A 25,356-nucleotide genomic window follows, 5' to 3' on the forward strand; every position below is an offset into this window, starting at 1 on the left:
GAGGGTGACAGCAATAGCCTATAGCTATGTTTTCCCTGTCCTTGCAGAGAACCACCTTGCAAATAAAGTGATTATGTGGCCATGCTTCAAATCTTCTAATGAAGCTGTAAATGTAATGTAAAGCCCAATGTTGCATTATGTCATATTAGAATGAATGAATTAGCACCTTCCGACTGGGAAAACAGTTAAAGTTATCCTTTGAACCTTTTTGCGAGGCAAAAAACTAATCTCGTAAAAACAAATCAGTCATACCACTTCTACAGCCTACCTTGTCGCAGGTGTAACTTGAACTCGCCGTTATAGATTGTTGTTTCATAAGCGTCATAGGCTACGCCATGCCCCATACGTGTTTTATGGAATTTATATTCAACTCCACTTCAGCATTAACGAATCAGGATTACAGGAATGAAACATCACCCATTTTAATGTTTAATCCTGTTGCACTTTTATATGACATGAATAATTATATTATCCAATTGCCATATTAAAATAATTTAGCCACTCTAAATAAAATAATTATGATATATATATATATATATTAATAAAATATTTATTTATATATATATATATATATATATATATATATATATATATATATATATATATATATATATACAATATTAATTAATGGAATAATACAATTAAAATAACTGTGCTCTTTCATTTCAGCGCATGATAGGAACAGTCCACTTGTGAAGTTTGTTCGGCTCCTACGAAAAAACTGACATCTGAAAACTTTGATCCCACATTATTTGTGGAAATGCATTTCTGATGGATTTACGTCAAATTTTGTTTGGCTCATGCTTGATAAATGAGGCCCATTGTTTGTGTATTGGCACAACACAATGGCACAACCAATATACAAAACATTGGTACTGTTCCTTCCCTTGCTAAGCAGGTTAGACAGTGATGGGTTCATACTGTGGCCAAAATCTCCACAATAACTGAGTTTCTGGTGCCCACCACACAAGTTTGGCAAACATCAGTTCAGGCAATCTATCAAAAAGGAAACTTTGGCACTGTTATCTGCTTCATTAATAGCATTTTAAGGTGTATATCTTGGGCTGTATACAGCTTTTACAACTTAGAAATGACAGAATTAACAAAGTAGAGCTTATACATAAAAAGGTTCTGTGAATAAATTGGCTGACACACTGTTGTGCAGTCTAATGCCTCGTGCAGGCACTTGTTCTGTTTGGTCTGTGTCTTTTTTCCACATCCGATGTCTACCTCAGGTGTGTTTGGTCTTCCATTTTCATCTTGTGTGTGTGTTGCCAAATGGAGGACCACTACAGTGAGAAAGACCCAGAACTACCAGCCAAATGTATGGCAGGTGTGAGCTTTAAAGAAAGAAGACATGTTCCTCTGTAACTGCTTTCGCAAAAAAGTTATTTGAGTAGTTATATGCTGATGTCCCAGAATGCACTGATGCTGCCATCCTTCTTCAGTAGGATAGGGAAGATAGGAAGATGCAGTCGGGTTCGCCAGTGGGCCTGTGTACCTGTTTGTGCAGCAGGGGGTTGTAAATGATGGCATTGTTACACTCCGTTCCTCCCCAGTGAAGGGGTCCCATGTGGTCTGGCACGTCTCTGGGTGGGCTGGCTGCTCCTGCAGATGCATGCTGGGAAATGGCTAAGGAGATTCGTGCCCCAGTACTGGATCACTGAGACAACAGGGCAGATACCGCCAGCACTGCTGTGTTTGGATTCAGTTATGTGTTTTTTTGTTTTTTTTTGTTATTGGACATATAAGCCATTATGTTTACCAGGTGACATTATGAGGCCAGTTTGATTGCAATACATTGGAGCAAAATTGTGTTGGTTTTGTGAAAATTAATTTCAGTTGCTTTCATCTTGGGTTTCATGGCCAGTTTTATTTGGATCTAAGCAGTGCAATCACTTTGATGTGAAATTATTTAAAATCATATTGCCACCCCTTCCGGCAATAAAACAAAAGTAATTCTATCATGTTGGAAGGAAATGTAAGGAAAAGTAATTATTGTGTAACTGTATAATTATGTTGTGCATTTCTAATTTTCAATAATAACATTCTTTTCACAATAACAACTACAGCTTAACTGAACAAAACAAACCGAGCAAAGACCATTGATATACAGGACTGACAGTTGAGAGTTACTAAAACAGAGGCCTTGATATGATCTAATTTGTCCCATAAAAGTGGAACCCTCTCCTTTGAATGCTTGCTCCCTCATTTTAAATAACATAACATAAAGTAATGGCGAGAACAGGCCATTCAGCCCAGCAATGCTCACATTTTTCCTACCCCTAAGTGTACCTACCACCTAAATTGCGTGAAAGCGAAATATAATCTAACACCGTATAAAGCCTGGTCTTCAAAACCCCCAGTGTTTCTGCCTCCATTACATGCACTGGCAAGCTATTCCACACATTTGTCCACTCGCTGTGTGAAAAAATACTTCCGAATATCTGTACAGAATTTCTCCTTAGCCAATTTCCATTTGTGTCCTCTCATTCTGCTAATCAAACTCAACCTGAAGAATGCCCTATACTTCACTTTGTTAATCCCTTCAATTAAATCCCCCCTTAGCCTCCTTTTACTAAACTTAAAGAGATTAAGCATCTTAAGTCTATCCTCGTAATTCTTATCTTTTATACCTGGATCAATCTGGTTGCCCTTCTCTGAACCTTTTCTAGTGCCTCTATGTCCTTCTCATAGTGTGGTCCCCATAACTGCACACAGTACACTGCACACAGAACTGCACACAGTGAGCATAACTTCCTTGGACTTAACTCAATACTCCTGGCTATGTATCCTAACATCCTATTGGCCTTCTTTACTGCTACCGCACATTGACTAGAACCTGAAAGGCTTTGGTCAACTATGACCCCCAAGTCTTTTTCCACTTCAGCACTATCCAACTTTGCACCCCCCAAGAAGTAATCCTGCCTCATATTTTTATTTCCCACGTGTAGAAATTTACATTTTGTCGTATTGAATTTCATTTCCGCCCACATCTGGATTCTGTTTAAGTCTTCCTGGATTACTTTAGTAGAGTCTATACTATTAGCTAAACCTCCAAGTTTTGGATCATCTGCAAATTTAACAAAATTACTTTTAATGCCCATGTCTAGGCCATTTATGTAAATGTGGAAGAGCAGTGGTCCCAGCACCGATCCCTGTGGGACTCCACTTCCCACAATACCCTGCTTGGATAAGTACAACTACTCTTTGTGTCCTTTCCCATTGCCAATTCCGAACCCACTTTGAAATGGCTCCTACAATTCCCACCGTCGTCATTTTGATAACGAGTTTGTCATGTGGTACCTTATCGAATGCTTTTTGAAAATCTAGGTATACAATATCATAAGCCCTGCTATCATCAAAACACTTGGTAGCTTCTTCAAAGAATGCCAAAAGGTTTGTCAAGCATGACCAACCCTTTTGAAAACCATGCTGGCTATCCCTTAGAATGTTATTCTTTTCCAGAAATAATTCCAGTTTGTCCCTAATTATAGATTCCAGGATTTTACATGTGATACAAGTTAGACTGACAGGCCTGTAGTTTCCTAGATCGGTACAGTCCCCTTTCTTATATATTGGTATGTTTCCAGTCATCTGGTATTTCTCCAGTTTCTAAGGACTGTCTAAATCCATAGCCATGAATGCTTGGTCCCTCCTGTGATATTTGTGTCTGGAACAGTGGGCTCTTTTCTTGAGGCTCTAAGAGGGTATGATTTTCTGCAAGGTATTCTGCACTGGTATAAAAAATGCCTAGAAAGAAAGGTTGTCACTGGGGTGGTGCCCTGTAGGTAGCTATATAAACGGTACCTACACAGCAACACATAATTTATTTGTTCCATTACTGCTTGTAAAAGGTACTTTTTAGTACCAAAATAGATTATTGCACTTTCAGGGTACATTTAGGAAATGTATTAGTTTAAGAACAGAAAGTACCTCTGTTGTACCTTCCTGAGAGTGTTTGGGGTAGGATAGACTTTGCCTTAATAGTGATGTTTAATTGTAAAATGAATTGTAAAAGAAATGGATACCAGTGTAGTGAGGCCAGGGTGGGTGTTACATGGATATCTTATTAATTCTGGTGTGAAGTCTGGCAGCTAAATATTGAACTAACTACAGACATTAGGCATTTGGCTCAGGCATGTGAACTGCAATACTGTGAGTTTCAATTAACTTCTCAGTTTTTCTTGAGTTAATGAATAACAGTTGTTGCAGAGAAAATGTACATATCACATAATTGTCTTTGTGATTCTCAGCTATGACATCATGCATGGTTCAATCACCGGGATTTTGATTCAGTGTTATCATTAAAATACACCTAGATATAAATATAGTATGCATTAAAATGTACACTCACCGAGCACTTTACTAGGAACATTTTTACTTCATTACACCTACTTATTCATGCCATTATCTAATCAGCCAATTGTGTTGCAGCAGTGCAATGCATACAATCATGTAGATACGGGTCAGGGGCTTCAGTTAATGTCCTCATCAACCATCAGAATGGGGAAAAAATGTGATCTAAGTGACTTTGACCATGGAATGATTGTTGGTGCCAGACAGGGTGGTTTGAGTAGCTCAGAAACTGCTGATCTCCTGGGATTTTCACGCACACTAGTCTCTAGAGTTTGCAGAGAGTGGTGTTAAAAATCCAGTGAGCAGCAGTTCTGCAGACAGAAATGCCTTGTTAATGAGAGACGTCAGAGGAGAATGGCCAGAGCTACTTATACACTTGAAAGAACGCCGATCAGCCTCTCCAATGGCAAGGCTTGTAGGGTGCTCTCAGTCAGCAGTGGTGAGTACCTATCGACAGTGGTCTGAGGAAGGTATTGGGCGCCGAAGGCTCATATCAATGCGCAAGGGAAAATAAGTCTATCCCACCTGGCCTGAACCAACAGATCACAAATCACAGAAAGATTTTAATGATAGTTACTGGAGGAATGTGTCACAACACACAGTGCATCACACCTTGCTGCGTAAGGCTGCTAAGGGGACTGCCCCACCTTACATACAATCCTTGATCACTCCCTACTCCCCAGCTAGACCATTCCGGTCTGCCAGCTCTGGTCGCCTTATGGTTCCCTCTCTACGTGCACCTAGCGGTCGAGCTGCACGTTCACGCCTGTTTTCCGTTCTGGTTCCTCAGTGGTGGAATGACTTGCCTACCGCTGTCAGGACAGCAGAATCCCTCCCCTTATTTCGACGCAGACTCAAAACACACCTTTTCAAACTGTACCTTGGTCCTCCCTCCTGATTTCCCCTGCCCCCCTTTCTGATATCCCTATCCCCCTTGTCTAACCCCCAGAAAAAAATTAATAAAATGGCACTTATGATGACTATATGTTTAGAACAGCATTTCATGTGTATTTTCCTAGTTATGGATGTGATGCTTTGACTTGTGGAAGAACCTATGCACTTGTAAGTCGCTTTAGATTAAAATGTAAATGTAAATGTAAGGTGCTGTGTAGCCGCAGACCGACCAGAGACAATGTGAATGGTGTGTGCCCTGCGATGGACTGGCGATCTGTCCAGGGTGTATTCCTGCCTTTTGCCCAATGTATGCTGGGATAGGCTCCAGCACCCCTGCGACCCTGTTCAGGATAAGTGGGTTAGGATAATGAATGAATGAATGAACATCATTAATTCATGTTAACATCTACATTTGTTAATGCCTATTCATATTGGAATGAGAAAACCAGTTCATGTATCTGTTAATACTAAACTAATTATACATTTATCCTGTGATGGACCCTGTTCAGGATAATCGGGTTCAGATAATGGATGGGCCCTGTTCAGGATAAGCGGGTTCAGATAATGGATGGGCCCTGTTCAGGATAAGCGGGTTCAGATAATGGATGGGCCCTGTTCAGGATAAGCGGGTTCAGATAATGGATGGGCCCTGTTCAGGATAAGCAGGTTCAGATAATGGATGGATGGATGGATGGATGTAAATTAGAGAATGAGCATCAGCATATGCCTCCGGCACAGTGAATTATGCAATAAATGTATCTGTTGTATTAGTACATCACTGAAGATGATTTGCCTACATCTCTAGGAGAAAAAACACAATAATAATAAGAAATTATTTGACTTTTCGAAATTTATCAGAGCCTCATGTTCTGCTAGCATTTACGAGCCTGAGTACTTTTTCAACTGATTTTGCAATGGATAATTCAATTTGAGGTAGCTTTCTAAAGGACATGCATGATTGAATCAGAATCTCAGTTTGACAGTTGGTGACACAGTGCTTTAAATCATGGTTTAGTGTTTTTAATGTTTTAATAATTGTTTTTATTATTTTTATTTTTTATTTTATTTTATTGACACTCACAGCCAGGGGTGTACTCTGACACAAGTAAATAGTTTTAAAACTGACATTACATTCTCTTTGAAACGCCAAAATTAACCCAATCAGTCCAAAGCCCAATATGAAATGGCTCCACTGAAATCGCTTGGCTTTTGGCTTCGGTTGAGGAAATTGATAAAGTTCTGAATTTATTAGGGTTTTTTGGGGGCTTAAAACAATTGTATAGCAGTCATTTTGATTGGTTGAGAAGGTATAAGGCAGAGAGTGGGACTGAAAGGGTTAATAATGTATGATAACGCTGTAATTTTCACTTCAGCACAGGTAAATCCATGAGAGGAAAGGAAAGACAAGGACACATTTCAACAAGCTCCAAAAGAAACATATTTTTTTATTTTATTTTACAGTACACTTTTTTTTTTTAATGTACTGTAGCATGAAGGGCACAAACTAATCAAAACTATTATTTTCAAAAAAAGGTACCACTCAGTCTCATGGAACTTATTTATTATATGTTTTATTTATAAATGGCTATAAAAAATAACGCACAGGCTTGCTTTTTTATTGTGACTATTGTAGAAATACAGGTTGTTATACATACACACACACACACACAAAACCAAAATAGAATTAGCGACATTACTGTGGAGTAGTATCAGTAAAATATGTTCATGATTTATTTGTTACTGGGTCATTGTTTTTTCAACTGCACCATCAGTTCTGTTACTTAAACACAGGTTCAAGTGCATTTCTAACAGATCTGTCCAGATCTGTACTCCATGTTATATCTTAATTTACACTTGTATCTTTGTCCATACAGATGAATACAAAAATATTTTTCTGAAGTAGTTATGGCTAGGTCCTTGGTGTAAACTTGGTGTGCTGTGGAGGACCTGTCATCTTTCCAGCTTATGGTCTGGTACTGTACGTCAGAACAGTACCAGACCATAAGCATATTATTCCTGTTTTTCAGCTTTTCTTATCATCCTGCAGCTTTCAGTTTCAATTTCCTTTTCCATTACATGTTCCATATTGAGTCAAGGAAAAAAGCGCAATTTTGGAATCAGTAAGCATATTTTTATGGTCAAACTGCTATTTTCCCAAACTGTTTGTAAAACGATTTCCCAGGACATGACATACGTATGTTTTTGCATAATTATAGGATGATGTTGCTAAATGTTAACACAGAGAGCAGACCGCTGGAGGCAGAGGGGGCCAGGGTTGGGGACTTTTCAAAAAGCCTTCGTCGCTGCTCTTTGCAAACGTTGTGTTGTGTTTTAGATACTAATCCCAGGAGGAGAACACTGATGCCTGTGGGCCTTTAAGAAAAAGGAAAGAGAAATGAAGAGTGACTCAAAGAAAAACAGCTGTTTCTTCTCCTCAGAGCTCCTGCCGGAGTGCCACAGGCTGCGGTGTCAGTACGGCTGCATCATGACCAGGAACGGGACCTTCTGTTTCTGCGCTGACGGCTTCCAGGTGGAGAGGGACGGGCTGAGCTGCGCAGGTGGGGAGACGGGGTCTGGTCTTCTTCAGGGAATAACGGCAACTGTCCCATAATTACAGGAATTGCAGGGAAAAAACTGCTCAAGCTAGGTTTTGAAACAGCTGGTAGCTGGTCGACCTGTTCAAACCAGCTCCCAGCTTGACATGGTTTAGCTAGTTGACCAGATCAGACCAGCTCCCAGCTTGACATGGTTTAGCTAGTTGACCAGTTCAGACCAGCTCCCAGCTTGACATGGTTTAGCTAGTTGACCAGTTCAGACTTGCTCCCAGGTTGACATGGTTTAGCTAGTTGGCCAGACCAGACCAGACCGGCTCCCAGCTTGACATGGTTTGTCCTCAACATCACACATTGTTATCACACATTGTTATCTTTTTATGTTCTTATTCCTGCATGATATTGAGCTGTACAAATATTTTGTAGATATTGTGAAATTTGAAATTGCTCCTGCAGTCTACATTCAGTGGTTTTATGTATTTAGGTCATGTTTGAACACACATTCAAATTTATCTCCCTGTCTGTAGACTACGATGAATGCACCGTGTATGGGATCTGTAGCCAGACCTGTGTAAACACGTATGGGTCCTATACGTGCAGCTGTACAGATGGCTACACCCTGCATTCTGACACAAGAACCTGCAAGGCCAAAATTGGTAAGACCACCTATCCTCTGTTCTGTGGTTCTGTGTGTTTTTTTTCTGGATACCACTGACATGAAACGGCAGCCAGTTCACTGTAATATCTCTGGTTTATTGTAGCAAATTATTGTATTTTATAAATTGTGGCAGAATAGTCATAGTCTGAAAAAGAAGAGATTACACAATCCATGTATGTATTTCTCATCTTTGTACAGTACAGAGAGGGGTACAGATAGAGATGGGATCACAGCACAGAGAGGGGTACAGATAGAGATGGGATCACAGCACAGAGAGGGGTACAGATAGAGATGGGATCACAGTACAGAGAGGGGTACAGATAGAGATGGGATCACAGCACAGAGAGGGGTACAGATAGAGATGGGATCACAGCACAGAGAGGGGTACAGATAGAGATGGGATCACAGCACAGAGAGGGGTACAGATAGAGATGGGATCACAGTACAGAGAGGGGTACAGATAGAGATGGGATTGTAGACTGCAACACACTGTCTCCTCGAAGAGTTGCATTATTAAATATCTCAGCCTAATCTCAGTCCAGTATATACACGTGTACATCCACACACACACAGATACTGTGTATGTTTTCCATTGAGTTGCTGCTTACAAAATTAAGTCAGTCTATTCATAATAATGGCATGATTGCAGCAAAAACATTTTGCATCCGCAGAACTTTTAGAAAAAAAAGTAGAAACAGCATTTCAGCATTCTTTTGTCTCACACCACACACAACACAACACAGGCAAGGGAATTAAAAGAAAACTATGATTGCAGAAAATAAATAGTAGCAAATTATGTAATACACAAAATGGCGTTGCATAAAAAACATTCAGACATTAATAATCAGGCATTATATACTGTGTCTTATATACTCAGTGCCAACTTTATTAGGTATTAGGTATATAGACTTTTTTTTTTTAAGTTATTGGTCTTCAGCTGCTGTGGCCTATCCACTTATAGGTTTGATGTGTTATGTGTTCAGAGATGCTCTTCTGCATACTGCTGTTGTAATGTGTGGTAATTTGCGTTACTGGCATGTTCTTGTCAGCTTCAACCAGTCTGGCCCTTCTGCACTGACCTCTCTCATTAGCAACACATTTTTGCCCGTAGAACTGCTGCTCAATGGATGGTTTTTTTTGCACCATTTTCTGAAAACTCTAGACACTGCTGTGCGTGAAAATCACAGGAGATCAGCAGTTTCTGAGATACTCAAACTACTCTGTCTGCCACCAACAACCATTCCACGGTCAAAGTCACTTAGGTCATATTTCTTCCCCTTTCTGACATTGATCTGAACAGCTGAACCTCTTGACCACGTCTGCATGATTTTATGCATTTAGTTGCTGCCACATGATTGGCTAATTCAACATTTGCAGTATACAGTGGCAAGAAAAAGTATGTGAACCCTTTGGAATTACTTGGTTTTCTGCATTAATTGGTCATAAAATGTGATCTGATCTACATCTAAGTCCCAAGTATAGACAAACTCAATGTGCTTAACATAATACCACACAAACAATTATAATATTTCATGTCTTTATTGGACACATCCATTGAACATTCACAGTGCTGGAGGAAAAGTAAGTGAACCCTTGGATTTAATAACTGGTCGAACCCCCTTTGGCAGCAATAACCTCCAACAAGCATTTCCGGTAGCTGCTGATCAGACCTGCACAACGTTCAGGAGGAATTTTGGACCATTCTTCCTTACAGAACTGCTTCAGCTCAGCCATATTCTTAGGATGTCTGGTGTGGACAGCTCTCTTGAGGTCATTCCACAGCATCTCTATTGGATTCAGGTCTGGACTCTGACTGGGCCAAAAGGTGGATTTTCTTTTTTTGAAGCCATTCTGTAGTAGATTCACTTTGATGTTTAGGGTCATTGTCCTGCTGCATCACCCAACTTCTACTGAGCTTCAGCTGGCGGACAGCCACCCTGAGATTATTCTGTAGGATACCTTGATAAACTTGAGAATTCATTTTCCCCTCGATGATGGCAAGCGGTCCAGGCCCCGAAGCAGCAAAGCAGCCCCAAATCATGATGCTCCCTCCACCGTACTTCACCGTTGGGATGATGTTTTCAGGTTGGTATGCAGTGCCCTTTTTACGCCATACGTAGCGCTGCGTGTTCTTCCCGAACAATTCAACCTTGGTTTCATCAGTCCACAAAACATTTTCCCAGTAGTGTTGTGGAGTGTCAAGGAACTCTTTGGCAAACTTCAGGCGTGCAGTGATGTTTTTTTTGGAAAGCAGCAGCTTCCTCCGTGGTGTCCTGCCATGGACACCATGCCTGTTCAATGATTTGTGTATGGTAGACTCATGAACAGAGATGTCAACCAGTTCCAATGATTCCCTCAAGCCTTTAGCTGTTACTCTAGGATTCTTTTTTACCTCACTGGGCATTCTGCGTTGTGCCTTTGGAGTCAACTTGGCGGGGCGCCCACTTCTAGGGAGAGTAGCCACAGTACTAAATCGTCTCCATTTGTAGACAGTTTGTCTAACTGTGGACTGGTGAATACCTAAAGTCTTGGAGATTACTTTGTAACCCTTTCCAGTTTTATGCAAGTCAACAATTTTTGATCGTAGGTCTTCGGAGATCTCTTTTTTGCGAGGCATGGTTCACATCAGCAGATGCTTCTTGTGAATAGCAAACTCAAAGAGTTTGAGTGTTTTTTATAAGTCAAAGTAGCTCTACACCTCGCTCCAATCTGGTTTCATTGATTGGACTCCAGGTTTGCTAACTCCTGACTCTAATTAGCTTTTGTTGAAGTCATTAGCATAAGGGTTCACTTACTTTTTCCACCAGCACTGTGAATGTTTAATGGATGTGTCCAATAAAGACATTCATTCATTCATTCATTCATTCATTATCCTAACCCGCTTATCCTGAACAGGGTCGCAGGGGGGCTGGAGCCTATCCCAGCATACATTGGGCGAAAGGCAGGAATACACCCTGGACAGGTCGCCAGTCCATCGCAGGGCACACATACCATTCACTCACACAATCATACCTACGGGCAATTTAGACTCTCCAATCAGCCTAACCTGCATGTCTTTGGACTGTGGGAGGAAACCGGAGTACCCGGAGGAAACCCACGCAGACACGGGGAGAACATGCAAACTCCGCACAGAGAGGCCCCGGCCGACAGGGATTCAAACCCAGGACCTCCTTGCTGTGAGGCGGCAGTACTACCCACTGCACCATCCGTGCCGCCCCAATAAAGACATGAAATATTATAATTGTTTGTGTGGTATTAGGTTAAGCACATTGAGTTTGTCTATACTTGGGACTTAGATGTAGATCAGATCACATTTTATGACCAATTAATGCAGAAAACCAAGTAATTCCAAAGGGTTCACATACTTTTTCTTTCCACTGTATATACGATGCAGATGTGACTTCTTTTTTTTGCTGATTGGAAGTGACAATAATGCATTCAATCTTAATTCCTTCTGTACAAAGTCAATACTCCAGTTTTGTCTTTGAAGATTATGGCTATACTAATTGTACAACATTATTTTAATCCCCTCTTTCCACATGTATTTTTCCTAAAATAAATATTTTTCATAAAATAAATTCCTTGCTGTTTAGTCCAGACATCAGTAGATGCTACTTACTTTTGTCTTTATTTTAATATTTGTATGAATTTCCCATGGATACCTTGTGCCATGGCATAGAGTAGATCAGTTGCAGTCAAAGGTCAGGGAAGACACAGAACTTGTCGGTTTTTGAAGAAATAAGACATATTTTCATAAGATACACATGGTCAGATATATACTTGTTTCAAAAATGCACAAGACGCTGTGTTCCATATCGGCCTTCCATTCGTCAACATGAATATTAATTTGGCAAAAAATTATTCCGTTCTATAACAGACATAGGATTTATGTACTGTAGTGCCAGGATGGGAATATTACGGTGCTGTCCACCAGGTGGCACCACCTGCACTGCAGACAGTTATGGCCACAGCTGTGATAGATTGTAATCACTGTAGCTGTGATGGCATGTTGAACAGCAAACCCTGGGCGGAATGACTGACCGACTAACTGACTGATGTAGGTACAGTTTGCTACACTGGTGTCTGAGAAGTCCATTCTGTACATTCTCTGGGATTCAAAGCATTGATCTCCGTTATTATTAACAACACCTCCGACACACCAAACAGGAGCAAGCGTACCTCAAAGCCTGTTGCAAAAAGTTGCATATTGTTAGGAGGAAATGTATCGTTCAATCGTTTTTTCTGATTGAACATGCCCCTGGTTTCCAGGTCTCTTCAGAGAGAATTGAGGTTTGAGGAAACTCACAACATGGTCCCCACAAGGCCATTAGACGGAGGATGTAGTTTACAAGACATTTTTGTTGCTTTAATATTTAATAAGAATGAACAAACCCTGTCATGTAAGCGTATCACAGTCCTCAGGCACACAGCTTGTTGATCTTGTATTTCATAATTCATATTTGTTTTGGAAATGTCATGATCTTATCCAAATGCCTGGCACCAGTCTCATCCCCCATCCATGTACAGAATTGTTACAAGGTGTCAAAGGGAATGTGAGAGCAGGCTTTAGCTGTGGTCACTCATGCGTGGATTAGAGAAATGACCAGTTCAATTAAGTGGATGGTGAAAGATCACATTAAAACGGTATGGTTTCTGTATAGGAACACTGTGAAGAGTGAGATAAATCACAGCTTCCGGAGGTGCACCCTGTTCCTAAAATATTACATGGTCAATTAGCTTCAAAATGTTGGGAGTGCTAGCCCGGTATGAAGCAGCAAATCATTCAGACTTGAGCTCACTGAAAACGAACGTCATCTGACTTTAGAAGCACGTATGCACATATTATGCATTTAATGTTGTGCTTTAAAATGGCTCCTGACGCAGCCATTCTGTCTGATGGGGTTTTTCTTGTATGACTGGAGTGTGGAATTTAAATCAAGGCTGACCCCAGGATTTGACCATGTATTGGGACCTTATTGGGTCAGATTGGGAGAAACCCTGGTATACGGATTTTCTGGCATCTTTTCTTTCAAACTCTTTCTTCTAATCTAGTGCTTTGAACAGCATCAAATGTTGTATTTCAAATAATAGACAACAAAAAAAACCCCACAGAAATAAAGCACTAACAAGAGAAATTAAGTACTCAGAGGGGTATTCTTTTTTCCACTACTGATCTGGCTAATCCAGTCGCAGTTCAATTGGAAATTTGTGACTGCCTTAATGAATGCCTTTGTCTATGTCGAATAACAGGTTAATGTAATTTTTTTTCACACTCAAGCATTTATTCATGTTGATTGTCTTGATGACGTTTAAATCGAGCAGGGGGGGTAGACTAGTCAGATAGGATTTAATTTGGGCTTGGACTGAGGAGCCCTGTTCTTGCAGTACTCCTCTAGCAGAAGACTTTTTTATAATATCGGCGCCATTATCTGCGGCTTTATCTTGTAGGCCGAGTAGTTAATTCAATCACACTGAATTAAGCATTTTCTCTAAATCAATGAGTGGATTTTGAACATCTGTAAGGTCTGTGAACCCCAAGCCGAATGTCTCAGTTTTTTTTTTAAAGTATACTATAAAGGTGTAAACAAACTCATCTAGACCTGTGACTATTCAATCTGGTCTGTTCTCAGTTCAGAAAATCGTTCACAAGTTTGTTTTGTAAAATGTGTCAGCCCTGTTGTGTAGAAAAATGTCTCTGATGAATGGTGTGTTAATTCACATAATCAATCATAGCTTCAGGCCCACCAGTACTAACACTTTTTGAATAGGAATTAATCACTATTATTGTTCACTGCTGCTGTAATGGATTGGTTTTTCTAATTTTTGGTCTTTTAGGTGCATTTCTTTGCCTTTTAATGTCATATAATTGCATGGTACATTGATGGTTTGCATTGTAAAAGACATTTTTGTATTTGTATTATGTTCTACCACTGGGATGAATTCATCCTTGACCATATTTGCCTCTACATTACATTACATTATTGGCATTTGGCAGACGCTCTTATCCAGAGCGACGTACAACAAAGTGCATACCCATAACCAGGGATAAGTGCGCTGAAAGACCCTAGAGGGAAGTACAATTTCAACTGCTACCTGTACAACAAAGATAAGGACCAGGGCCTATTTATTTATTTATTTATTTTTGAAATGAACTAATAAACAAACAACAAAGCAAAAGTGATCAAACTTAACTATCCAAACACTGCTTACCTAGCCAACTAAAAATACAGATACACAAAGTAAATCACAAAGACAACAATTAAGGTTCACAGGGAGGTAGGGAGGGACAGGGAGAGGTGCTGCTTGATGCCTTCGTTCAGCCTCCACCGGCCGCTTGGCACCTCCCCCTCTCAGAACCTCCACATCACGCTCACGACTACTGTCTGTTCTGGCTCCACGGTGGTGGAACGAACTCCCCATTGAGGTCAGAGCTGTAGAATCTCTCCCCACCTTCAAGCGCAAGCTGAAGACACACCTCTTCAAGCAGCACCTCTCCCCATCCCTCCTTACCTCCCTGTGAACCTTAATTGTTGTCTCTGTGACTTGCTTTGTGTATCGGTATTTTTAGTAAGCAGTGTTTGGATAGTTAACTTTGGTCACTTTTGCTCTGTTTGTTTGTTTCTTTGTTCTCAAAAAATAAAATAAAAAATAAAAAAAGGCCCTCGTCCTTATCTTTGTTGTACAGGTATCAATTGAAATTGTACTTCCCTCTAGGGTCTTTCAGCGAACTTATCCCTGGGCATGGGTATGCACTTTGTTGTACGTCGCTCTGGATAAGAGCGTCTGCCAAATGCCAATAATGTAATGTAATTATCCTAACCCGCTTATCCTGAACAGGGTTGGAGGGGGGCTGGAGCCTATCCCAGCATACATTGGGCAAAAGGCAGGAATACACCCTGGACAGGTCGCCAGTCCATTGCAGGGCACACACACCATTCATTCTGTGGTGCCTCGGGGTGGATCCTGAGGGCAGTGGGTGGGCCCAGCTGGAAACCAGACACAGGAGTCAGCAATATTCAGAAAAAATTAGTCTTTTTTTTTTTTGTCGGGGTATTGCTGATAGCGCCCCCTCAGGGCAAGGGTAGGAAAAAACGGGAGAAATAATCTGAGGGCCGTTCAGGCAAAAATAACTTAGGTTCTTCCCAGACCGGGGTATTGTTCAGGGCCTCCTTCCTCCTTCCCTCCTGGGTCGCATCAGGGCTGGGGGAAGCACAAAGGGATAGGGTAAGTTGAATGTGCTTTATTAGGCTCACGTGTCCGTCGGTAAAGGTGGGGTCTCCTTTAGGATCAATCCTCCGGGTCAGTATGGCAGACGGTCCTTCCTCTCTCTGCCTCTTCCTTCCTCAGAATAGGCGCCGACTGACTCCGTTTGCAGCCTCAACCGCGCAATCCTCCCCTGCTCATTATGGAAAAAAGGCTGCAGCTGAGTTAGTACTTTTCCATACTGTGCACTCACGTGTGCTGTCCGGGGTCCTGGACTGCAGGTAGAGGTATCTCTCTCCATGGTGCTGATCTTCCCATCACCTCTCTAGGGAAATACACTCTGTCGCATACCTCTCCCAATGTGTAACGGTGGCGTGGTTGCGTGGTGCGGGTCCTTTGGGGGTTTTCCACCCACGTGGCGCAACATGCAGGAGCAGGGGCGCCACAATTCACACACTCATACCCACAGGCAATTTAGACTCTCCAATCAGCCTAACCTGCATGTCTTTGGACTGTGGGAGGAAACCGAAGTACTCGGAGGAAACCCACGCAGACACGGGGAGAACATGCAAACTCTACCCAGAGAAGCCCCGGCCGACGGGGATTCAAACCCAGGACCTCCTTGCTGTGAGGCGGCAGTGCTACCCACTGCACCATCCATGCCACCCTTGTACTTTATTTATTAATTAATTAATTCATTCATTCATTATCCTAACCCGCTTATCCTGAACAGGGTTGGAGGGGGGCTGGAGCCTATCCCAGCATACATTGGGCGAAAGGCAGGAATACACCCTGGACATTTATTCATTCATTAGTTCATTCATTCATTCATTCATTCTAGTAATTTTAAACGATGCCCATAGACTCAGTGAGGTTGTCTGTGAGTGTTGTAGCTGGACAATTCAGCAGGCTAGCCCATGTCACTCTGTTCATTTAGATTCAGATTCAGATTCAGCAGGCCATGTCAAGGGCAAGATTATGAGCTATTAGTTTCGCCAAATGATATGAAATTGCACCCTAGTGATACCTGTATTTTCATTCAAAAAGCCTATTTTCCCATTCGACTTTCAAACCACCCTGTCTGCCACCAGCTCCTGACTCATATCTACATGATTGTATGCATTGCCAAACAATTGGCTGATTAGATAATCACATCAATATTAGGGGTAATAAGGTTAAAATGTTTTTAATAAAGTGCTTGGTGAGTGTATACATTTTTTCTGCATTTTTCAGAGGATATTTCCCCCTAACACACAGACAAAGATTTTATTTCCTAAGAAAATCTTACTTAAAAAACCCTACTGGCAACTGCTGAAGCTTTTATCATTGGTTCATCCGCCGTGGTATTTAATTTACTCTGTGTTTTCTTCCTTGTGGCATGTCACCAGTTTGTTGGTTTCTATTGATGTCGCCAACCTTATTCCTAGAGATCTACCATCCTGTAGGTTCACTCCAACCCTAATTTGATTCTACCAATAAAATGCTTGAGGAGTTCTCTGGCTGTTGAATGTAGTGGGCCATGTTATTTTGTCTTCCTGCTGCAGAGACGGGTGAGAGACCTCCCGTCCTTATCGTGGGAAGCCTGGAACACATCGCCATCACTAACCTTAATGGATCCCTGCTGCCCAGCCTGCAGCCCCTGGACTCGCCTGGAATTCTCACTCTGGATTTCAGCTACAAACAGGAGTCAGTCTGTTGGGTAGTGTCCGCTGGTCAGCTGTGGTGCGCCAAAATCGAGAAGCTGAGAGGTTATTCAGAAATTCATCAGATAAAAACAGAGCGGAATCTGCAATGTAAGTATTGTCTGGGCATGCTTGTCTGCATCTACCCTGTAGCGTGTCATACCTGAGGTTTTCAGTTCCAAATGAAGGATTATACCTGCCTTCACATTTAGTGATGTCTTACTTGCCTCTAACTTTTAACTTACTATATATGACGTGTGTCTACACAGAACAGTTGGGACGTGCAACATGCTAATATGGCAAACCAATTAGCAGAGAGCTGCCACCAACCGTACGCTATTAAAAAATCCTGCACTGTTATTATATTTATATCATCATTGAAGCATAAATAACAGTTTTATTTCTGGGCTTTTTCATTCATTCTGGAAGTTCAGATGGTTTATTCTCTTAGTGTGTGTGTGTGCGTGCATTTGCCAAAACAGCCAAAAGACGCCACTTCAGCAGACTGTTTTGTGAAAACTCTGGTCACCCATGATCATCTGTGGTAAAATAATCATCTCAGATGAACAGAATCAATTATTCGGACAAAGAGAAAATCAGGCTGGTAGCAAATACATTACATCCCCCTGGAGCAATGCGGGGTTAAGGGCCCAACAGCTACGCGGATCTTATCGTGTGGATTGAACCACCAACCTTGCGGATCCCAGTCAAGTCCCTTAACCACAAGGCTACAGGCTGCCCACAATACCCCTACTCCTCCCAATACACAAACACACAAATGCAGGCGCACACGTACTAGCGCACATGCATGCACGCACACGCACACGTGTGCACACGCATGCACGCACACATTCTTTACACTCACACACACACAGTTTCGTCGCATAGCTGCGACATTGGCTCAGGCGGTAAGAGCAGTCGTCTGGCAGTCAGAGGGTTGCCGGTTGGGTGAATGGAGAAGCATCAATTGTACAGCGCTTTGTATAAAGGCACCATATAAATGCCAAGCATTTACCATTTACAGAAACACATGCACTCACACACAAGCACACATGTGCAAGCACACACACACCCATCCACAAGAGCAATTGCGGCAGCACTGAAATGGAGTTGCATTTTAATTTGGTGTATTTATAAACAGACATCAGTGCGGCTTTGAAGTCGATGTTGCATCGCAGGTTCATTCCCTTAGATAGCCTCTAATTAGTGTTTCATTGGAAGTGAAGACTATGAATATGGCAGGATTCTGCATTAAACCAAGTGTTCACCCCAGATCTAGCAGGTGTTTCATCTTCAAGCTAATGAATATTTTTTAAATGCTAAGCCAAAGATTATTTCATTACACAAAGTCTTCTGAAAGAGTACCACAGTATGTTTCATCTGATGGCGTGATTTTATGTCAATAGTGAATACATTTCACTGTTGAAAATAATAATACTTATGGGTCAGGGCAGGGGATACATGTATCTGAATGCAGTCAACACTAAATGGATTTCATTCATGACCTAATGCAGTATCAAAATTAAATTGTGCGTATTTACAGGAATGCACAAACCTTATATTCTCACCTCACACGGTGTCACACGCTGGCTTTACTTCTGTTTCCAAGTTAGAGATTTGCCTCAGTCCAAGGTGGGATTTGAACCATAGCCTCCTACTCGTCCAAAGATGTTTGTTAGACTAACGCATTACCAGTCAGCGGAATATGAATTTAAGTGTTACGTCATCAGAGAGCATTGTCACGGTAACCTGCTTTGAGCCTTCACATTCCTAGCAAACTAGCCAAATTTCTGTCTCAAAGGTCAGTAAAATGGTGCATTAGAAGCCCTTAAAATGAGACAGGAAGGGAAAAAACGGCACTGCTATATTTCAGCTGCAGGGTGTTGGTGAACTACAGACAGCAGCTTCATCTCTTGCCGTGTTTAACAAAAACAGCTTTAGCCTCATGTACAATACAATGTAAAATGTTAAATTAAACCCATTGCTCATAGTGATTGTTCACTCCGTGATGCCCTTGATGACCTTAAAAAGGGCATTTGTTTGATCGTTCGTTATTTTTGACAAAATATAGAAGGAGTGTATTGTTCTTCTTTTTAAAATAGTTATGATTGACTTGCCACAGCCCCCTCCTTGACGAATTTACTGTATTTCTGGTTTTTATTTGTAGATGTGGAGCAAATGGCCAAAGACTGGCTCACCGGAAACTTCTACTTTGTGGATAGAATCAATGACCAAATATTTGTGTGCAATAACGGGGAAGACACGTGTGTTACAATCATCGATCTTGACCTTCACAACCCTAAAGGAATTGCGGTGGATCCATTGATGGGGTAAGTCAATATGAAGGATTTCTGGGTTGTAAAAAATCTTCCAATCTACGTGCCTGGTACAACTAATGTTTAAGTTACAGTGCAGTCCATGAATAGACTTGAAAGCATTTGTGTAGTTTAGCTTCTGTACGCTAGCACATTGGATTTTGTTTACTATGAGGTTACATGTAGACTGTCAGCTTTAATTTGGCAGTATTTACATCCTGATCAGGTGAACGATGTAGAATACAGCCCTTCGTATACGTCCCCCAATTTCAGGGCGCCATAATATTTTGGACAAAAATGGCTTTACATGTGTTTGTGATAAGTCAGATGTGCTTGATTGGTTCCTTAGTGCAGGTATAAGCTTTCTGTGTTTAGTCTTGACTCTAGGCTTTTGATTGTGGGGTCTGCTATTTTGTTTGTCGACATGATGACAAGAGTAGTGTCAAGTAAAGTGAAGGAAGCCATTATGAGGCTGAGAAACGAGGGGGAAAAAATATATGCCCAACATGACCTGGAAATTGATAGATATATGCCGTACTGTAGGCTTACCCAAATCAACTGTTTGTAACATCACCACTCTTAAGAAGAAAGAGAGCGCTGTAATCGCAAAGACAATTATGGCGAGGAATTCAGTTTGGCCAGGTTACAGTTTCCTAAGAAGTACCTGCAGAGTTCTGGAAAAAGGTATTGCATCATCTTCCCATCTGTCTGCTCACAGCAGTGAAATGACTGTGTTGTTCATAAATAAATTAGAACGCACAAATCCATTCATTAATTCACAACAGGCTTAACGGAACTGAGCAGCATTGGATGGGTTTTGTTTTATTTAAATCATTCATCCAAATTTACGTGTATTGCTTATGGCATTGCTTGTATTGCTTATAGTACTGATTGTATTGCTTATAGTACTGCTTGTATTGCTTATGACATTGCTTGTATTGCGTGTGGTACTGCTTGTATTGCTTATGACATTGCTTGTATTGCTTATGGCATTGCTTGTATTGCTTATGGCATTTCTTGTATGGCTTATAGCATTGCTTGTATGGCTTATAGCATTGCTTGTATGGCTTATAGCATTGCTTGTATGGCTTATAGTGCCGTTTGTATTATTTTTAGCACTACAGTTCTAGCTGCATCACTCATTTTCTACTTGCTGATATAATTTAGAATTAGAAGAAACAATTTCATAGTCCCATGGCAATCAAGGTAAGACCCTTTGGTTAGTGGAGATGTACGCTGCAAGTTTTATTAGTGTAAATAAACACTGAGAGTGTTATTAGTGTAAATAAACACCGAGAGTGTTATTAGTGTAAATACACACCGAGAGTGTTATTAGTGTAGATATACACTGAGTGTTATTAGTGTAGATATACACTGAGAGTGTTGTTAATGGAGATGAACAGTGAGAGTGTTGTTAATGGAGATGAACAGTGAGAGTGTAATTGGTGGAGGTGTGCATTGAAAGTGTTGTTAATGGAGGTGTACACTGAGGCTGTTGTTAGTGCAGGTGTACACTGAGGCTGTTGTTAGTGCAGGTGTACACTGATGTAATGAGTGATCTCTCATGCACCTCTAAAGCACATGAACAGAGGAAATTAAGTCCCCAGAATGAAGAATCACTTTGCAGTTAATTCCACTTCTTGGGAACCATTGTGTGCTTCTTTCATTGCCTGATTTTGAATGATGTTCTGTTGAGAAACTAATACAAGGCAAGCACAGCTTTTGTCTTCTTCACTCAGAAGTGAATACCCTTCACATCCATTCTGATATCTTAATGCATTTAGATTTATCTCACTGTTTCTCTCGTTGAATAAATCTTTCATTTGAGAAGATTTCTTTAAAAAAATATGCATGCCAGTTAACTCCCAGCCTGAAAATGCAACCAACTGCAATATTGCATTAAGATATTTCAGATGATTGCTGGTTTGAATGAATTATTTATACTAAAAAGTGATGTTGTGTTCCCCTTTATCAGAAAAGTTAAGCCTGGAAAGTAAAGTAATGCTACCCTGTCTGTGCTTGTCTGTAATTGGTAGGTGTGAGTTGGTAGACTTTAAGCCGAAAAAAACCTGAGATTCTGGGTGTGAGATTTTCCCTAGCAGCCCACATATCAGCACATTCTGCTGCACAGACTGTAATGCCTGCATTCCTAAAATGTAAAGTTCACTTTCCGGGTTTTTTTAAAAATAACTTTTATTCACTTCCTATTTACTATATCCTTCATCACACCTATACAATGATGTCTTCACCGATCAAAGAAAACTCAGCTCAAGTACAATATCTCTTTATGATCTAACCAGAGGGAGCATTTGAATGTATGAGAGTATGAGAGCTCTCAAATCTGCTTTATACAGTGTGTTCTGTCATGGCTAGAGCATGGCCAGAACATGGGCAGATTGACATTTACAGTAGTCAAACAGAGAGACACTCTGTATTTCATAGATAGAAACAAAAATTCATCTAGCTTCCATTGGGGGAAAAATAATTGTATTTGTACAATGGACAGAGATGTTTGTAGTATCAGGTGTCTTAGTACTGGGCTAAAGAGCAATCCAGCAGCTGCTCCGGCTCTTTCCCGATTCGTTTGGACACCCCTGCTTTATGTGGACACATTCGTCCTTTTCCTGTACTTGTTCTGAAATCAGCAACCGACCCAAGAAACCACAGGCTCATTCCAATCGCTTATTTTATCCTTCCCTGTCTGCTTGTTTCCCTGACCTGGAAATCGATAGTGGTCCGCCATCTTTAAAGGAAATTCCAATCCATCAAGGAGCTAGAAGCCTGGGGCTCGAGGCCCTCCTAGATTTAATGTGTGAGGAAACATGAGCGTATCCTTTGTGGAAGTATTTTTTTCGGAAAGCGTGACGTATACATGCTTGACCTGTGGATCCACATCTCCCCATCTGCCACGCATCTGCCACGTCTGTAACCAACGTTTCTTCAAACATTCCATTTGCCTAATTAACATTTTTTCAATTCCCCTGTCTGCACCTCCATGTCTGGCCTTGTTTCCTTGCATTGCCGGAGCGGGTGGAGGAAAGGAATAAAAAACAAAAAACAAGCGATGTGCCCAGGTGACCCAATTTTATGGTGTTACTCGAGTTCTGGGGCACGTTTAATCAGAAAAGGCTTTGCTATGGTTTGCTACAATTTCCTGGTTGAATGATATGTTTCCTTCCAACGTTGTGCAACGTTTTGCAACAGGCTTTGAGGTGTGTTTGCTCCTGCTTGATGGGTGTGTCGGGGCTGTAGGCTGAATCAATACTGACGTCAGCCTGTGCTTTAAAGCCCGGAGAACGGCCTTCTCAGACGCCATCGCACACCGTAGCTACATCAGTCAGTCCGCCCACAGTTTGCAACAGGATGTTCAATTTTCTGTTTTAATTAACGTTTTGTTGTGACTGAGTAACCACAAAAGTTTGCAGTTCTTTGTGTCCAAGAGTGGGGAACGTTTTCACTTTCCTTCCTGACCCTCCCCATATTAGATCAACTAATTGTTTTATACATTTCTCAGTTATTCTGGTATTCTCTAACCAATCAGGTGCCACCAGTGTTCTGTGTAGTATGGATCAGTAACCGCTGGCTTTTCCACTTCAAAAATAAGCCTTAAAATATAAACCAAAAGTTTTTTGGATGTCAACCATTTTTCCAGGCAATATGATTGACATCTATATGATGCAGAGGTACCTCTAAAGATGTTCCCTGACATCACGATTGGGACCAGAACTTTAGGACCGCAGGACACACTTTTCTACCTGTATTTTTCTACGAAAATTATTATTTCAGAAATATTGAAATGGTAGCATGAATTAAAATATTTCACTATAAAGGCATACAAACATGTTTACAGCTAAAGCAATATACACTCACTGAGCACTTTATTAGGTAGACCTGTGCACCAGCTTGTTAATGCAAATATTTAATCAGCAAATCATGTGGCAGTAACTAAATGCATAAAAGCATGCAGACATGCTCAAGAGGTTCAGCTGTTATGCAGACCAAACATCAGAATGGGGAAGAAGTGTGAACTTTGACCATGGAATGATTGTTGGTGCCAGACAGGGTGGTTTGAATATCTTAGAAACTGTTGATCCCCCTAGGATTTTTACGCACAATAGTCTCTTAAGTTTGCAGAGAATAGTGTGAGAAAAAACAAAAAACATCCAGCAGTTCTGTGAGCAAAAACCTGTTGTTGATGAGAGAGGTCAGAAGAGAAGGGCTAGATTGGTCAAAGCTGACAGGAAGATGACAGTAACATAAATAACCACACATTACAACAGTGGTATGGAGAAGAGCATCTCTGAACACACAACGTGTCAAACCTCTTAAGTAGGCTACAGCAGCAGAAGACCAGTAAGACTAAAACATAAATACCTAATGAAGTGCTCACTGAGTGTATATGATCCCAAGTCTAATTGCCCCTTAAGTCTAACACACCTTCTGAATATACACTCACTAAGCACTTTATAAGGAACACCCTGTAGACCTACTTATTCATGCAATTATCGAATCAGCCAATTGTGTGGCAGCAGTGTAATGCATAAAATCTTGCAGATATGGGTCAATCGCTTCAGTTAATGTTCACATCAACCATAACAATGGGGAAAACATTTGATCTCAGTGATTTCGACCATGGCATGATTGTTGGTGCCAGACGGGATCGTTTGAATATTTCTGGAACTCCTGATTTCCTGAAATTTTCACGCACAACTGTCTCTAGAGTTTACTCAGAATGGTGCGAAAAACAAAAAACATCCAGTGAGCGGCAGTTCTGCGGGCGGAAACGCCTTGTGGATGAGAGAGGTCAGACTGGCCGGACTGGTTCAAGCTGACAGAAAGGCTACGGTAACTCATAACCACTCTGTACAATTGTGGTGAACAGAAAAGCATCGCTGAATGCCTTGAGGCGGATGGGCTACAACAGCAGAAGACCACGTCGGGTTCTACTTCTGTCAGCCAAGACCAGAAAGCTGAGGCTGCAGTGGGCACAGGCTCACCAAAACTGGACAATTGAAAACTGGAAAAACGTAGCCTGGTCTGATGAATCTCAATTTCGGTTGAGGCATACAGATGGTAGGGTCAGAATTTGGCACCAACAGCATGAATCCATGGACCCAACCTGCCTTGTGTCAACAGTCCATGCTCTTATCTAGAGCAACATACAGTTGATTAGACTAAGCAGGAGACAATCCTCCCCTGGAGGGGAGCTAAAACAAACCCTCCTAATGGCCTATTAATTACTTTTGCTCTTTCTCCCCGTAAAGTGTGTTTTGCTATGTATTACAGTTCATGTGATTGATTTATTTTCTCCATAGGAACAGACTAATTATAATAAGCACCTGTCAGTCACTGAACCAACTATATTTTGATGTAGCTAAAGTAAAATCTAATCTCTTTGGCATATTGTTTGCATTTTTAAATACATTGTTAATGGGTTTATGAGTGGGAGAATTATGCATTGGAGGTTATAGAATAAGCAAGAGAAAAGCAGGCTATTCTTATATTGGGATGAGTCACATAATGTGTGAATATATTAAATTAACCCATTCAAAGGCTCCTCAATACCCCTTTAATTCATGGGTGGGTCAAAAATGACCCAGACTGCTAAACTTGTATTTCTTGATAGGATATGTTGTACTTTGTCTTTTGTCAAGAACTATAATGTACAACCCAAATTCCTTTAGAATTTCATT

At 41.1% G+C, this 25,356-nt stretch overlaps 1 protein-coding gene across 1 annotated transcript in view; it reads left to right on the top strand.

The window, feature by feature from the left end:
• LOC133116330 (low-density lipoprotein receptor-related protein 1B-like) overlaps positions 1–25,356 on the top strand; it is a 447,656-nt gene that overhangs the window by 68,236 nt on the left and 354,064 nt on the right. The window contains exons 4-7 of the mRNA XM_061225770.1: positions 7,692–7,811; positions 8,333–8,461; positions 17,211–17,459; positions 19,516–19,678. Coding sequence (XP_061081754.1) covers positions 7,692–7,811; positions 8,333–8,461; positions 17,211–17,459; positions 19,516–19,678 — 661 coding nt within the window. The remainder of the gene's footprint in view (positions 1–7,691; positions 7,812–8,332; positions 8,462–17,210; positions 17,460–19,515; positions 19,679–25,356) is intronic.

This window comes from Conger conger, chromosome 17 (assembly GCF_963514075.1).
Source record: "Conger conger chromosome 17, fConCon1.1, whole genome shotgun sequence".
Taxonomy (NCBI): Eukaryota; Metazoa; Chordata; class Actinopteri; order Anguilliformes; family Congridae; genus Conger; species Conger conger.